We start from the raw sequence: 16,763 nt of genomic DNA on the forward strand, positions 1-16,763 counted from the left end.
TAAAGTCACATAATGCAATTTCTGTCATTCCCTCCAGATACATGATTATTGGTTTGCTTGGAATTTTGGCTTAAGGGAAACTGTACATTGAGGGAGTAAAATGTTTAACTCTTATTACTGCCAAAGGCCTGTCCCCATGGTGAGATGGTATAGTAGAAAACGACAGTGTGTAGGCCCTCCCTGTAAGAGCTTATATTCTAGGGGTCCATGATTCGCAAAAGACATTTTCAGGTAGTTGTCATAGCTAAAGTCATGACTAATGACTGTCTTCATTAAGAGTGTTTAGGATCAACATGATGCTTTTTCAGCCTATGAAGTTGTTATGTTTTCTTTCTTATAAACTGTAACTCCTAGTGAATTTGAGGTTTATAAACCATTTTGAAGTGCTGAACTCCTTGGATGAAAACAGTTAAATCAATCTTCAGAATCAGAAGTTGGTCCAATCATCATTCACTGATTTGTTGGTTGTTAATGAACATTTCCTGGTTGGTAGGTTTTAGCTTTAGTATATGTTAAGGTAAAATGGTATTTTGGTAACTACATGCATTTCTTTAAGTCATGGAACTGGAGACCACCCTCTGACTAGATCCTCTCCCTCCTTTGATGGGGTGCTCTAGGCTTACTGGCCACTGTATTTCTTTTTTCCCTTTATATTCCCTTATGACCGCATCCATTCTTATGGCTCTGCTGGCTCTCTGAATGCTGAAGACCCTCAAAAATGTAACTCCAGTTTGGACGTCTCCTCTGATCTCCAGCCTCCTCTGCTAACTTCCTACTTGAATCTCCACTTAAATATAAAATGTCCATCTCACACTTAATCGATGCAAAACAGGGCCCGTGATCTTCGTCCAAATCCTATAGTCTTCCCGTAGTCAGTCCTCTCCATGGCAGCTGATGATAACTCCCTCTTTTCAGTCACTCGGGCCCAAACCTAAGAGTCATTCTGGGATCTTCTCTTTCGTTCACATCCCACATCCTGCCAGCTCCACGGTGAGAAATCGATCTATTCTCACCACCTCCCAGTTCAGAATACATTTAGGGCCCCTCACTTCTCACACCTACGTGTTCAGAGTACATCTGGAACCCGACCACCTCTCACCCCTTCCAACACCACCGTCCATTCCAGCTGCCCTTATTGCACACCTGTCTTCCTGCAGGAGACTGCCAGTGGGTCTCTGCTTCCTGTCTTGCTGTTCTGTTCATAACCAGCTGCCTGAGCGATCCTGTTAATATCTAATTCATACCGTGTGACTCCCTTCCTCAGAGCCCTCCAGCACTTCCCAACTACCACCAACCACTACCCCTCTGGGCGATCTGCTCCCCAATGCGTCACCACCCTGCTCTCATCTCCTGCATCTCTCTTCTTCACTCTGCTCACACTGGTCCTCTCCCCCGTGCTCCTCAAACACGAACTCGACTCCCACCCCAGGCTTGCCTGGGTCCCTCTGCCTGCAGCGTTCTTCCTCAGATTTCTGCACTGCTCACTCCCTCCCCTCCTTCAGGTCTTCACTCAAATGCCAAACTTCCAACCACCTGTATTAAAAGCACCACCCTTCTCCCCAGCTCCCAAACTCCCTCTCCCCCCAGCACTCACGATTCCCCCCATTATGGCTTCATTTTTCTCCCTTTTTACTCCCTAACATACAATGTATTTTACTGATTCTTTGTTCTTGTTCATTTCTTATTTACTCTCACCAGAAAGTAAAAATTTCCCTCAGGAAATGTTTGTCTTTTGTCCATTATGAGAATCTCTAGCCTTTGGAATAGTGCCTGATAGAGTCTAGATAAAACTTTGTCGAATTAATTAATTAATTTGTCTTTCTCTTTCTGTGGCACATCTTGACCCTTATACCTATTGGCATCTTAGAGTTTTTCTTAAGGATGCATGGGGTTCTTTAATAAGAAGATCCAACTATTTCTTTTTTTATTAAGTTGCTGGATTGTTTATTAGGAGATGCATAGTAATCCTCAGGATAACAGTTTCAGATGGAGGTTATAAAGATATGAAGAAATTGCTTGAGGGCTTGAATAATAATAGGTTATATGTTCTTCACTGTTTTCAAAACATTTTTCATCTTACTTGAGGCCTAGGCAGGTAAGAAAGACTGTAACTTGTCCAAGCCACACGAGCCAGAAGAATTGAAGTCAGTTTCTCTAACATGATCAAGACAGTTGGTCAGTTATTTGAAAACATTGAAGTAAGGACTCATAACAACGTGACACATGCATGCAAAACATTTTGCTTTAGATCCAACTATTTCTGATATTTGTTACAAATATTTTCCATTTCTTTACCATTTGGTTCAGTTGTATATTTGTTATAAACTGAAGTCTTCGTAGGACCAAAGCCATTGGTTTCCACAGTTACCGTTTTTCTTTGTGTTGCCCTTAGACAGTCATCAAAGCCACAGTCTTCTAGTGCAGAGAGCATCCGGCTGCGTCCCTCTCCGCTCACGCTCTCGTGTCTCCCACAGGCTCCAACAGGAAGGTCGTGTACTCCCTGGCCGACTCGGCCAATGGGTTCTTCTCCATCGACAGCTCGTCTGGCATCATCGCCCTGGAGCAGCCGCTGGACCGAGAACAACAGTCCTCCTATAGCATCAGCGTGCAGGCCACCGACCAGAGCCCCGGCCAGGCCCTGTCCTCTCTGGCCACTGTCACCATCACCGTCCTGGACATTAACGACAACCCCCCCGTGTTTGAGAGGAGGGACTACCTGGTGACGGTGCCTGAGGACACCTCCCCTGGCACCCAAGTCCTTGTTGTTTTTGCCACCAGCAAAGATATAGGCACAAATGCCGAGATTACATACCTCATCCGGTCTGGAAATGAGCAAGGGAAATTTAGGATCAACCCAAAGACAGGTGGGTAAACAGCAACCAACTTAGAATCTAAGGCTTCACTATACCCTGGTTCTCCTCCTAACCCTCTAATCAACTGCCCTTCTTGGTGGAAACAAGTCTTCTCAGAGCAGGACCTGCATGCCGACCCCCGAGTGCCCTCTGACACTCTGTTCCAAGGATGCCCCCTGCTAAGTTTCAGCTCCTTGCTGTGGGCTCACTGGGCAAATACTTGGCCCCTAGGTTGGCTCCAGGATTTTTCAGATTGGCAAGCTCGGGAACAGTCATGTGGTTCAAGATGGGGAGATAGTATTTGCAGATGGAGCCTCAGGGTCTGCTTGTTTCTCTCTCTTTTCTGTTTGCTTGTTTTTGTTACTTGGGTCCTATATTTCTGTGTTGGAACAGCTCCTGGGGATTAGCCTCCAGTTGCCACTGTCCACACTCAAGTTGCCTCTCTCTGGTCACCTACCAAGGCAGACGTTAATGAGTGATCTGCACGGTGACCTTCAGGCCTTCTAAACCCAGCACCCGGCCAGCTGGAATGGGCATTGAATTTGATTCCTGCTCACTGCTTTTAGTCAGAACACTGCCATTTCTCACCACGCCCTTTTCAAACTCTGTGGGAGGGTGTGGCATCTCCTGGGGAAGAGATGTCTAGAAAGAAGCCAAGAGAACAAAGAGAACCCTAGGGCTTTCTCTTCCTCAGGGTGTTAATAACTATTAGGGCTGTTTTGAGTAAATGAAGAGGATAATTCAGAAAAAAGTTTGGCTATTCTTTGAAAAGTAAACATACTCACCCTTGCGTTTTCAAAGTGTTTATATTAATATTTTCAAAGCTCTTTCATGGATATTCTTATTTGTTTACCTATCCCCCTATGAATAAGCAAGGCAGACCCATTTCACAGATAAGAAAGGTGAGTCCCTCATACCTTCTGGCCACTGGACATAATTCCGTCATCACTCAAGGAATACGTACTTGTTGAGCAAGAGGGCAAAGGAGGTCTGTTTCCTGTTGGATAATCCAAGCAATATGAGCAAGAAACTATCGCAATTAGCAATGTTCATTTAACATGGCAGATACACCAGATTCCTATTAAGTCATTGGTTATTTCTCCCATTTTCTGTATGAGAAAATCAGCTTCAGAGAGGTTAATTTTTCCAATGTGAGTAAGTTGTGGGTGGTGCAGGGATCCTGGATTTGAAGTCAGATCTCCCTGACTCTGGAATACATATTCTAACCTCTATATAGCACTGCTATGCCATGGGGGTGCAAAAATTGCAGGGCATGAGTCCCTGCCTTAGTATAGGAGGGTGGAAACATTAATGGAAGGATGGCAGCAGCAGCTTCTCCCAGCAGTAACCCTGTTTATTAAGTGCATTACTTCAAATTAAAATGTATGGGGATTTTCCTCATTTAAATATGTGTTAGCCTTAGCATGTCTAGTTATGGCCATTGTATATGAATACCATGGGGAAATGGTTGAGTACTGTTTAAATCTGGCTCTGGATAACGAGGCTGGGATGCAAAATAAAGCGCTAGGGGTGGTAATTGCTAAGAAAACATAATTATGGAGAGAAAGAGGCTCTTGCTTTAGGTACGACTTCTATTTCTCACCTTAAGTAGAAGGGCAGGCTTAGCTCCCTGAGAAGCTGCCTGTCTGGAAAGAGAACAGATGTGATGTACTCACCTTGGTCCTAGTGACTGTTTTCCAGGTGGGAGAGAGAGGTAAATGCCCTTGAGAACTGCTCTGCAGACGGTACAATGACCAGCTACCAAGGGCAGAAGGCAGGACTGGGTCGCCCACCAGAAAGGGCTAGGATGGGAGGGAAAGAGCACTCAAGGAGCCCCTCGTGGAGGTGCCCCCACCTAGCTGCTTTCACCTGTTCTACTTGCTTAATTTAAGTAACTCTGTGCCATGGGTATTAGCCCTGCTCTGTAGTTGTAGACACTAAACTCACACTTGCTATTTGGCAATGGATTCCCAAGTGTTTCCTTTTCCGTCACATCACCATATCCTGAACTTTCTGAGGCCTTTGTCCTCTTTGTGCCATAAAAGTTTTAGAAAAGCACCTTATTAGTAGGGGAGGCACCTTAGTGGTTAATTCAGTTTAAGAGTTAGGTTAAGTCTGCAAGTATATACTTACTGATGAGGGACGGGGTCATACAATCACATCCACACATCTTGGTTCATTCTCAGTCTGCCTGGGTCCACTTGAGGAATCCTGGGGAGATGCTCATAGGGGATGCTTGCTCCAGTCCCTCCTCCCAAAGTGCCTGAGGGTGAATAATGCCAGAGATTTTCAGGCTGCTTGAGGGAACTTCAGAAGCTATTGCAGAAACATGCAAAGACCTGACTTCTTCAGCATTGTGTCTGATGGATTGCAATGTTTTAACTGACAGCATTAATCAGACTCTGGGTTGCTTTCAGCTGGGCATTAAGTAAACAAATTCCTGAATATCTCAAACTCTTGGCAGGAGATGATGTTACAAATATTACCATGATTGTGGGACTGCTGACCAGAGTTTTTCCTAATCAAATCTAAAGCTCCCCATTTTTCTTCAAAGGGAGTATCTCTGTGTCTGAGGTCCTGGACTATGAACTATGCAGAAAGTTTTACCTGGTGGTGGAAGCAAAAGACGGGGGCACCCCCTCCCTCAGTGCCATGGCCACTGTCAACATCAACCTCACGGATGTGAATGACAACCCTCCCGAGTTCAGCCAAGATGTCTACAGTGCTGTCATAAGTGAAGACGCCTTGGTCGGGGACTCTGTCATTTTGGTAGGTGCCAGTGGGGTGGTCCAGATATCTGGGACTAATAATCCTCAAGAGAGTGAAAAAGTGAGCAGAGTCTATCTTGGATTCTCTTTGCACTTTCTCTTTTCAGTGTCCTTTGGTCCCCAAGAACTTTAGTCAGACACCAGCCTTTCAACTACTCCTTCTCCACATTCTGTTAGAAAGGGTCTGATAAAGTTCACTTATATCAAGGTGTAAGTGATCACTCATCACTTTCCTCCCAGGAATGTATTTTTTTGAGAAACAAAACAGACTGTGGAATGAATTTCTGATGATAGCTCCTACTAGTTTGTGACCTTGGATGACAAGTTAGTAGATGACTAAGGACAGAATAAAAGATCCTTCCCACCCCCCCCAAACACACACATACACACACACACACACACACACACACACACACACACATACAGAAGGGCAGCTACAAATGGGATCAAGCTTAAGACTGACTGGTTACTCTTAAAGGAGCTCTTTCTGGAAGAAATTTTTTTTTCTATACCAGTAAGAGCAAGCTATGTATTAGGAGGACACAGGTTCTCTTAGACATAGAAATTACATTTGGGAACAGTGAGTCAGTCCCGTCCTCAGCATCCTCATCACCCCTAGGTGGGAGAGGTCCCTTCCATCCACCCTCATATCTGGCTTCTGCAGCACCAGGTGTTCATTCTTTACACATCCAAGGTAGACTTCCCAGGCCATTTCTCCTGGGGCCTGAAACTATTACAAGACTATTTCCATACATATAAATCCCAACATCACCAATGTGGAGCAGCAGACAGTGGGGCTGTGTGTTTGCCATGCGGGAAAGGGAATTTTCTTGGACTTCCTTAACATGGGAATGCATAAGTTTAGAAAATACCTGACTCAGTGACAGAGACCATTGTTTTGCCGAATTGGGAAAGAATCACCGAAGTATCCCTATCAGTTAGTTTTGGGTCTATCCTTACTGGCTCAAGGCCTGAGGATAATCAGGCCTAACAATCATCAGGTTATAGGCAGATTAAAAGGAACATAAATAAAATGGCAGCTCTAGTAATGGTGCTTTCCTCCTTCGGCCAACCCCAAATCTCTTCCCCTGGTGCGTGATCACTGGCATTGGTGAGTAGAACGCCTAGGAAAACTATCAGAGTTGTGCCCATTTGTACAGACCTGGGACCCTAAGAATAAACCTTTTCTCTGTCTGTCGTGTCATGTCTTTGCTTTGTTTTGCTTGTGTCCCATGAAGCTAATAGCAGAAGATGCAGACAGCCAGCCCAATGGACAGATTCGATTTTCCATTGTGAATGGAGATCGAGACAGTGAATTTGCTGTGGATCCTGTCTTGGGACTTGTGAAGGTTAAAAAGAAATTGGACCGGGAACGGGTAAGCTAGTTTACGCCTGCTCCCTTCCCATCCACACCCACCCCTTCACTAAAATCAGGCACAGACTCCATGAGTATAAAAGTAGGAAGGTTCTCCATTCTAAGTAACAAGAGTGGGAATTCCCCGGTGGTTCAGTAGTTAGGACTCTGCGTTTTCACTGCCGTAGCCTGGGTTCGATCCCTGATCAGTGAACTAAGATCCCATCAGCCTCGAGGTGCAGCCAAAAGAAAAAGAAACAAACAAACAAACAACAACAAAAAAAAACACACATTGAATAATGGGAGTAAATAGGGATGGACTAAAATGCAGCAGGAAGTATTTTCATTAGACCTTAGAAAGAATTTGTTGCCAGTAGATGCTGGTATTTTCTTATTTTTGGAGGCTTTAAAGAAAAAGCAAAAAAACTGACTTTCTAGATGGTTTGAATTTTGGTCCTTCCAAAGCAAGAAGGCAGAAAAGTATATTCAGCATCGGGATCCTGTGGTCCTGGTTTCATGAACAGCATTGACCCTAAGTGAGCAGATACAAAAGGATAACCTGAAGGTATCTAGGTCAGAAAGAATGATCCAGCAGATTCCTCTGTCCGAGGTTAAACTAAGTTCCTAAACACTGCCTTTTTTGACCAAAAATATGCCTTCAAAGTGAAATTTACATATGGAAAAAGATGCCATAGGCATGACGCTTAAAATTAGAAAGACTTCACTGGGTAATAGAAGCCCGTAATATACTCCCAAAGTATCAAAACTAATACTTAGGACAGATCAGTTGTGACAACTGTTATAGTTTGAACAACGGCCAAGAGCTGTGGTTCTAACCCGGGCTGATTTTACCCCCAGGGGACATCTGGCAATATTTGGAGACATTTTTGATTGTGACAAGCAGGCAGAGGCAATATTGACTACTAGTGAGTAGAGGCCAGGGATGCTGCTAAACATCCTGCAACGCACAGGTCCGCCCCTGACAACTAAGAATTATCTGGCCCCAAATGCCAGTTGGTGCCGAGGTTGAAAAACCCCGGTCTAAAGACTCAACGTGAAGATGGCTCATCTTCAGCAAAGCATTGTGAGCCTGCAGTGCCTGAGTGGGCCCAGAAGGAAGCAAGCGCTGTGATTCTTTACTGTTGGCCCTTTGTGCTTTGGCAGGTGTCTGGATACTCCCTGCTCGTCCAGGCAGTAGACAGCGGCATTCCTGCAATGTCTTCAACTGCCACTGTCAACATCGATATTTCTGATGTAAACGACAACAGCCCAGTGTTTACACCTGCTAACTATACCGCTGTGATTCAGGTGAGCAAATCTGGCCTCCCAGGCTCTTGTCCTTATGCACTCATCCTCCTTCCTCTGCTGTTAATTACTCATCATGGTTTACTCTTTTTTTTTTTTTACCTAATATCAACTCATCCCATCATAGGGCTAGTGTGAAAAGAGCCTGATTCTTCTACTGCAACTGATTAATAAAACGTCGACAGGCGCTATGGCCAATGGGGTTCTTTCAAGTGTCAGGTGCTTTCCGTACACGGTCTGTCCTCACGACCGCCCTCACTTTATAGTGAAGGAGATAAGGATCTGAGAGGTTAAGTAGCTCAACCAAGATCATGAAACTGTTAAGTGATAGAGTCAGCATTTGAACTCGGGTCTGTCTTCTGAAAAGACTATTCTCTTCCCAGATTGACAGGTTGCCTTTAAGCCACTTTGTGCTGTTCTAGCAGGGGAGGGAGGTTGATATGAACCATCTTGTTTGTCAAAGGGAGATTGGCCATCAGGCTAGAGCTGCTCCTCATTAAAATCAGTCTTCCAGGGCTTCCCTGGTGGCGCAGTGGTTGAGAGTCCGCCTGCAGATGCAGGGGACACGGGTTCGTGCCCCAGTCTGGGAGGATCCCACATGCTGCAGAGTGGCTGGGCCCGTGAGCCATGGCTGCTGAGCCTGCGCGTCTGGAGCCTGTGCTCCGCAACGGGGGAGGCCACAGCAGTGAGAGGCCCACGTAATGCAAAAAAAAAAAAAAAAAATCAGTCTTCCATAAGCAGTTTGTTTAGCAGTTTAAACCCACTTGCTCTCTGAAATTAGCCTGCAGGAGAGAGTGACTTACTGCTGGTGTTCTGCTCTCAGAGAGAACTTTTCTTCCCAACTATTTTTTTTTTTTTATTCAAAAGATATCTCGTGAGCACGGTACTAAATGCCAAGCTACTTCCATTTCCCAGTATTTCTAGAAGCTGAAAGTCCGACTTCAAGAGGATCAGGAAATCCAGGAATACTGTCAGCATGGAGGACTTACAGGAGACAGGGATGGATATATGTGTCTTGTGGGGACCACAGATATTTTAGGAAATCAGCCTCAGAATCACCCACCACGGCGTCCCAGGGCTCTGTGGGTCGAAGGTGAGATGAGAGTGAGCCAGTCTTGAGGGGCGCCTTTGGAACAACATTCAAGACTCTGCGTCTGGCCATCTATAGGCCCCCAGCTCCCCACACCACTGAGCCCCCCCAGAATCAGGCTGAGCGGCTCTCTGCTCCCTTCCTACCCCTTTCTCAGCGAAACCTGATTCCTTCCCCAGCGGTATTTTGGTTTCGCTCTTTCCAGCAGCTGTGCATTCCTACCCCTCTCCAGCTTCCACAGAGCTCCCCCCAGGCTCTGCCCCTCCCCCTACTGCCGTTTCCCTCCATGGCTCTGCTCCCCACCTGTCCCCACGATGCTGCTCTCTGCCCCCCCTCCCCCGCCTCCGCTCACTAGCCCAGCGCCCAATGGGCTCTGCCTACTCAACGTTCAGTTTTATGACACGCGTTGATCAGCTTGACAGACTGTTCTCACACGCACTCCAGGAAGTCAGCAGGGAAAGAACAGAGACTCTGAGCCCATGAGCGGTGACCGTGGCTTCTTGTCTGCAACACCATGTGTTCTATTTCACCCTCCTTCCTCGGATGCGACCCCTCAGGCACACATCCTCTTACCCTCTCTCTTGTATGGAGGAAATGGCTTTTATAGAGAGAGCAAACAAATCAATAAATCTTCTATTTTGTGTAGAGCTGAGGGTACTGTCAGTGTGCACCAATAAATCTACACTGGGCTGGGACGTTTCCACAACTTATTCCAGAGGGAGACGATGTCTAGTTCCCGATAACCAAAAGACCACTTGAGAGGAGAAACAACATGAGAAGTCTCTGAGGTTCTTTTCTCCTCTTTTTCTCCTGCAAAAAAAATGCTCCTCCCATTGTTCACCCCCCAATAATTTTCTTTTTCCAACACATGGTTCTCATAAGACTAATTCAGCGCCTAAAACATGAGTGCGCCCGCCCCGCCCGTGACTGCTGTCATGCAGGGTATCATTGTCTCCATCTCTGTGACCCAAACTCACTTAGTCCAAAGTCAATGTCATCAGAAGGCCTGAACTAATGAAAATGACTTGAGGCCCGAGCCGTGGGAATGCTGAAGTCTAAACACAGCAGAGCAAGGAAACCAGTGCCTGAGCCACCGAGGAGTTTAATTTGGTGTTTTCAAAGTAAGGACAACCTTGGGCCCAAGAAGGAGTAACTCGGAGCCTTTGTGTTTCCATCTGGGGTAGAAGGCAGAGTTTCTGCGAAATCATGTTGGCATAAGGACATCCGGACTTCCGAAACTTCTGATGAAGTTACAGATTCCTTTTCTCTTCCTTCGCTAACTGAGGAATATCCATCCCATCCCCTTTCCCTTCCCTTAAGAAACAGCAAAACTGTGTTCTGATGGCTGGGGTGAAAAGCCCTGTTTTTCACCTGACACCTGCCTTTGTATTTTTCCTGGGAAGTTGCCAGGATGTCCCCCTAAAGAGTCTGGTATTGGGACTTTGTGTCACCATGTTGGGCCTCCACGTAACCGTGCTGTGGTAAGTGTGACAAAGTGCTTTCCCATCCTGAAAGGTTGATGTTTTCTTGGCCCGAGAGGATTTCTGACATCGTCATGAAGGCTGATGAGCACTGTGTATCTCTGGAGCCGTTCGGGTGAACTCAGGGCCATTCCAGCCTTTCGAGGACAAGGTATAACCAGCAGCATCCTTGGAACCTGCAAACCCATTCAAAGCCAAGTCCTCATGTTTTCACCTGCAGCTCACTGTCTATCAGGGAAGCTGTGGAGTGGCAGCCAAGGATGGGAAACATGACCCTTACAGAGGCCAGCACATTTTCAGAAGACAAGATAACATCACAGGGAATCCCTTCTGCAAAAAGCCCTGTTTTTATCACAGCACTCTCAGCCGGTAATGATGGGTTTTTTGTGTTTTTTTTAATGTGAAGAGAGGGGTAATTTTATCTTCCCTTTTAATATACTCTGTTATGCAGGAAAATAAGCCAGTAGGCACCAGCATTTTGCAGCTCGTGGTGACAGACAGAGACTCCTTTCACAATGGGCCTCCCTTCTCCTTCTCTATTTTGTCGGGAAACGAAGAGGAGGCGTTCGTGTTGGACTCGGATGGGATCCTGCGCTCAGCCGTGGTCTTCCGGCACATGGAGTCTCCAGAGTATGTGCTGTGTGTCCAGGTACAGCCTCATCCTCTGGCCACATCAGGCCAGCTTTCTCTCGTGCTGGTTGCTGGGCCCATTGGTTGGGTTTTCTTTGTTGAACAAGTCAACATAATTCATTACTGTGTGGGAATGTTCCCCTTTTAATCTCAAATTCAGTTTCACACCAGTAAAAGTGGCCTCTGTATGTGAAATTGAACAGGAAGGAAAGGAAGCATCATGGTTCAAGCGGGACGTTCCTGTAGGGTGTTCCAGGCTGACGGTCACTGGGCTTAAATCTGCATTCTGAAAATTCCTGGGGTTCTAGTTGAGCCCCAAAGACAACTCATTTGTCAAGGCTTGCTGCTTAGTACTGAGAAGTATTTCCCAGGTCAACCCAAGTGGGGAAGCAACCAATCCTTGTCCTAATGTGATTGAGCTATTTCATGGCCTCTGCTTTTGAAGAGACCTCTGCTTGGTAAGTTTCCCCAGTGAGGAGGGAGGGGAACAGGGACTCAGATGGCAATGGCCTCCCAACATTTCAGCTTCTTCAAGGTCATGGTGTAAAATGAAGTGAGACAAAGAGGCAAAAGTGGCAGTTATGGGAAGGGTGTGGATAAGAGCAGGAAAGAGAGAACACCAAAAATTCACTGGGTGCACATTTTGCCAGTACCAAGATGTGGGTCCCGTCAGTGAAACTGAGTGACTTTTTTTACCCGCAATTGGCACAGAGGGCAACCTATACTCATTACTAATGGTGGCAATAATAACAATGGTCATTCTTTATATAGCATTTAATTGTGTACCTTGTTTCTTTGGATAAATTATGGCTTACTCTACTCCACGAAACCTTCCAAATTAATGACTTCTGGCTCCAAGCACATTGATAAACTCTTCAGTTGCCACCCACGCGTCCAACAATATTATGTGAATGATTTTATATCACAGTATAGGCCCTCAAGGGCGAAGAGAGAGTTTTAGTGCCTTCTCACAGAAGCTAGTACAGTTCTTTGCATACCTTCTCTGGTTGTTAGCATATTTGACAACTCAGACTTTGTAAACACCATGAAGAGCTTCCACCTACTAGTCCCTTATATTAAACTACCACCAAGTCACACGTTTCTGCCTTCATAAGGTCCCCGTGTGCGTCAGGTATGTTCCCTTTGCCATCACCCCACTTTATTCTATATCGCCCAATACTCATACTATTGCAGAAGCCTCCTGGGTGTTCCTCTGGCTTCAGCCTCATTCTTTTCTGATCTATCCCTACACCCCTACAGGTTAATCATTCCACTTTGATTATATCAGCCCACTTTGATTATGTCATTCCACTAAACCAGAGGTCAACAGACTATAATAGTCCCTGAACCACATCCTGTCCTCAGCCTGTTTTTATAAGTAAAGTTTTATTAGAACACAGCCTCACCAATTCATTTACATATGCTCTGGGCTTCTTCTCTGCTGGAATGATAGTTGAGTAGTTGATAGAGATCATATAACCCCAAAGCCTAAACTATTTCTTATCTAGCCCTTTACAGAAAAAGTGTGCCAACCCCTAAACTAAATCCATCTGAGCTCCCTAGTGCCTGAAAACTTGTGAATTCTGGCTCTTTCAGACTTTAGGCAGACATGACCGTCCAGTCCTTCTCAGGCCACAAGCCCATGAGTCTGCCACCTTACACCCAGTGGCTTCATGCCTTTCTGTCACCTTTCTGGTTTTCAACATCTGAGTGGGCAACCTCTGGCCTATAGAGTCCAAACTCATCACTGTCTTTTTTTTTTTTTTTTTTTTTTTGCGGTACACGGGCCTCTCACTGTTGTGGCCTCTCCCATTGCGGAGCACAAGCTCCAGACGCCCAGGCTCAGCGGCCATGGCTCACGGGCCCAGCCACTCCACAGCATGTGGCATCTTCCCGGACCGGGGCACGAACCCATGTCCCCTGCATCGGCAGGCGGACTCTCAACCACTGCACCACCAGGGAAGCCCCATCACTGTCTTTTGAGGCCATACACAGTTTCACTTCAAGTTCAACCTAATTTGCTAAATTTATCTCTTCTTACATGAATTTTCCATTTCAGCATCTCTGGTTCATATAATTCATTTTTAAACGCATATGATGATGGTAATAATAAAAATAACAACATTACATTAACTCTCACATACTAAGTACTTCTCTGAATCAAGCCTGTGCTAAGTACGTTGCAATCACTGTGTCTGTTAATCCCCACAGTACAAGAATCCTGTGAGGTAGATATGACTATTTTATTCAAATTAAAGATACAGAAATTGAAGCTTGAAGAAGTTAAGTGACTTACTCCAGGCCAGACACATAGAGGCAGAGCCAAGATTCAAACTCAGGTCTCTGTGATGACCAAGCCTGTGCTTTTATACTGCCTTCTACATACAAGGACACGTCTCCCCAGATGGTACCTGGCCTGCAAGGTCCTTTGCAGCCCCACATCCTGAGATACCCTCCCTGGGGACCCAGCCCCTGAGAATCTGCCCTTCTCAGAAGTCCTACAGCACTGACTACCTTCACATTGCACACGGCAGGTACTCAGTAAAGATCTGTTTCAGGGTAGTGGTTCTGTCCATTCTTATGTAAAGAAGGAAGTCAAAATGGGTTTTTTCAGGCTACCTATTTTGCCCTTCAGTGTACCATCTTTTATTCTAAACCTTGATATTGTGTACTTCTCACTTTAAATAACATTGTTTCTTAAATGTCCAGAAAAGTGCTGTCTGGTCCAATCAAAAGCAAAGAAGCCAAAGAGAACAAAGATTTCTCCTACAAGTGGGAATGCCACTTTATGGGGTTCCCCTGTGTCTTCTGCCCAAAATTAAAACAAGGCCAGCCTGTTGTGGGCATGCTGGATCCTAGAACACCCTCTGTTCTCCCTCCCAATTCACCCCCCATGGCTTTATTGTGTTGACACATTTTATTGTCCATAACAGAGTGTACATATGGGGACCCCAGGTGATAAATCACTCCTCTTACTTAAATGCACATCCTCAACATTTTGCAGAATAGTGGCAGGGGATGGAGGAAGAAGCAAACGTGGTTAAAGGAACAGACATCTTCAGAGTTTTGTTGATTTTTTTTTAATTATTATGGTTCTTTTCTTACTTCCTTGGCTTTCTCCCTCTTGGTTGTTTTAGGCAAAAGACTCAGGCAAACCTCAGCAAGTTTCTCACTCCTACATCCGCATGCGGGTCATTGAGGAAAGCATCCACAAGCCCACAGCCATCCCCCTGGAAATTTTCATTGTCACCATGGAGGACGACTTTCCTGGTGGGGTCATTGGGAAGATCCATGCCACAGATCAAGACGTGTATGATGTCCTCACATTTGCCCTGAAATCGGAGCAGAAAAGCTTGTTCAAGGTGAACAATCATGATGGGAAAATCATCGCCCTAGGAGGCCTGGACAGCGGGAAGTACATCCTGAACGTGTCAGTGAGTGATGGCCGTTTCCAGGTGCCCATCGACGTGGTTGTGCATGTGGAGCAGCTGGTGCACGAGATGCTGCAGAACACCGTCACCATCCGCTTCGAGAACGTATCCCCTGAGGACTTTGTGGGGCTGCACATGCACGGGTTCCGGCGCACCCTGCGGAACGCGGTCCTCACCCAGAAGCAGGACAGCCTGCATATCATCAGCATCCAGCCCGTGGCGGGCACCCATGAGCTGGACATGCTGTTCGCGGTGGAGACGCCCAACAGTGAGTTCTACAAGCCGGCCTACCTGATCCAGAAGCTGTCCAATGCCAGGAGACATCTGGAGAATGTCATGCGCATCTCAGCCATCCTGGAGAAGAACTGCTCCGGGCTGGATTGCCAGGAGCAGCATTGCGAGCAAGGCTTGTCACTGGATTCCCACGCGCTCATGACCTACAGCACAGCTCGCATTAGCTTTGTGTGCCCGCGTTTCTACAGGAATGTGCGCTGCACCTGTAATGGTGAGTGCAGTTTGGAGATTTCCCTCCCCAGTCCTGAGCTTTCAGAGGTGGCCTGGATTACCATCCTGGCATGCATGCATTCGTTCATTCACTCACTGGACAAAATATTTACTGACCGCCAGCGATGTGCCTCATCACCATGAGGGATGCTGAGGCTGCAGGGTGAACAAAACAAGCTCCGCCCCTTCTCCGGTGGAGCATGTAGCTTATGGGCGGCACAGACATACAAATAGGCTGTCATACTCCACATGATGAGTATCATTAGGGGAAGTACAAAGTCCTGTGGGAGGACCCTATCAAGAGGGAAATTTTCCTGAAGGGACTATCCTCTAGGTTGAGATAAAAGATAAGTAGGAATTAGTCTCTCTCTGTCTGACTTACTTCACTTAGTCTGATAATTTCTAGGTCCATCTGTGTTGCTGCAAATGGCGTTATTTCATTCTTTTTTTATGGCTGAGTAATATTCCATTGTACGTGTGTGTGTGTGTGTATCTATAGATATATAGAGATATATACCACATCTTCTTTATCCATTCATCTGTCACTGGGCATTAGGTTGCTTCCATGTCTTGCATATTGTAAATAGTGCTGTGATGAACATTGGGGTGCATGTGTCTTTTCAGATTAGAGTTTTTGTCTTTTCTGGATATATGGCCAGGAGTGGGATTGCTGGATCATATGGTGACTCTATTTTTAGTTTTTTAAGGAACCTCCATACTGTTCTCCACAGTGGCTGCACCAAATATCATATGATATCACCTACATGTGGAATCTAAAAAAAAATTATATGAGCGAACTTATTTACAAAACAGAAATTGACCCTCAGTCATAGAAAACAAACTTATGGTTATCAAAGGGGCAAGGTGGAGGGTATAAATTAAGAGTATGGGATTAACAGACAACAGTACTATATGTAAAATAAACAACAAGCACCTACTGTATAGCACAGGGAGCTATATTCAATATCTTGTAATAACCTATAATGGAAAAGAATCTGAAAAAGAATATACTTATATATATATGTAGAACTGAATAACTTTGCTGTACACCTGAAGCTAACACATCATTGTAAATCAACTATATTTCAATGTTAAAAAAAAAAGTAGGAATTAGACGTGTGAAAACAGGTAGGGGAGGAACAGCATTCCAGTGGAGGGGCTGTTTGTATGAGGCTTAGGGGCAAGACAGTAACCTACACTGAGGGGATTGAAAGAGATTTCCAGTGATGACAAAGGAGACCTTTGAGTCAGCCCAGTGATCACAGAAGAGCCATTAGCCAGGGTGAAGTTCTAGAAATTATCTCAAAGCAGTGGGAGCCATTGGCTCATTTGAGGGGGAGAAGTGACA

General features: G+C 45.6%; 1 protein-coding gene across 1 annotated transcript in view; it reads left to right on the plus strand.

Moving 5' to 3' along the window:
- The window catches only part of FAT3 (FAT atypical cadherin 3), a gene marked incomplete at its 3' end in the record, with an annotated part of 711,881 nt that overhangs the window by 650,170 nt on the left and 44,948 nt on the right, over positions 1 to 16,763 (plus strand). Inside the window, exons 16-21 of the mRNA XM_081241325.1 lie at positions 2,475 to 2,868; positions 5,411 to 5,621; positions 6,859 to 6,996; positions 8,139 to 8,282; positions 11,302 to 11,499; positions 14,618 to 15,416. Coding sequence (XP_081097451.1) covers positions 2,475 to 2,868; positions 5,411 to 5,621; positions 6,859 to 6,996; positions 8,139 to 8,282; positions 11,302 to 11,499; positions 14,618 to 15,416 — 1,884 coding nt within the window. The remainder of the gene's footprint in view (positions 1 to 2,474; positions 2,869 to 5,410; positions 5,622 to 6,858; positions 6,997 to 8,138; positions 8,283 to 11,301; positions 11,500 to 14,617; positions 15,417 to 16,763) is intronic.

This window comes from Mesoplodon bidens (genome assembly GCF_964165515.1).
Source record: "Mesoplodon bidens genome assembly, chromosome: 7".
NCBI lineage: Eukaryota > Metazoa > Chordata > Mammalia > Artiodactyla > Ziphiidae > Mesoplodon > Mesoplodon bidens.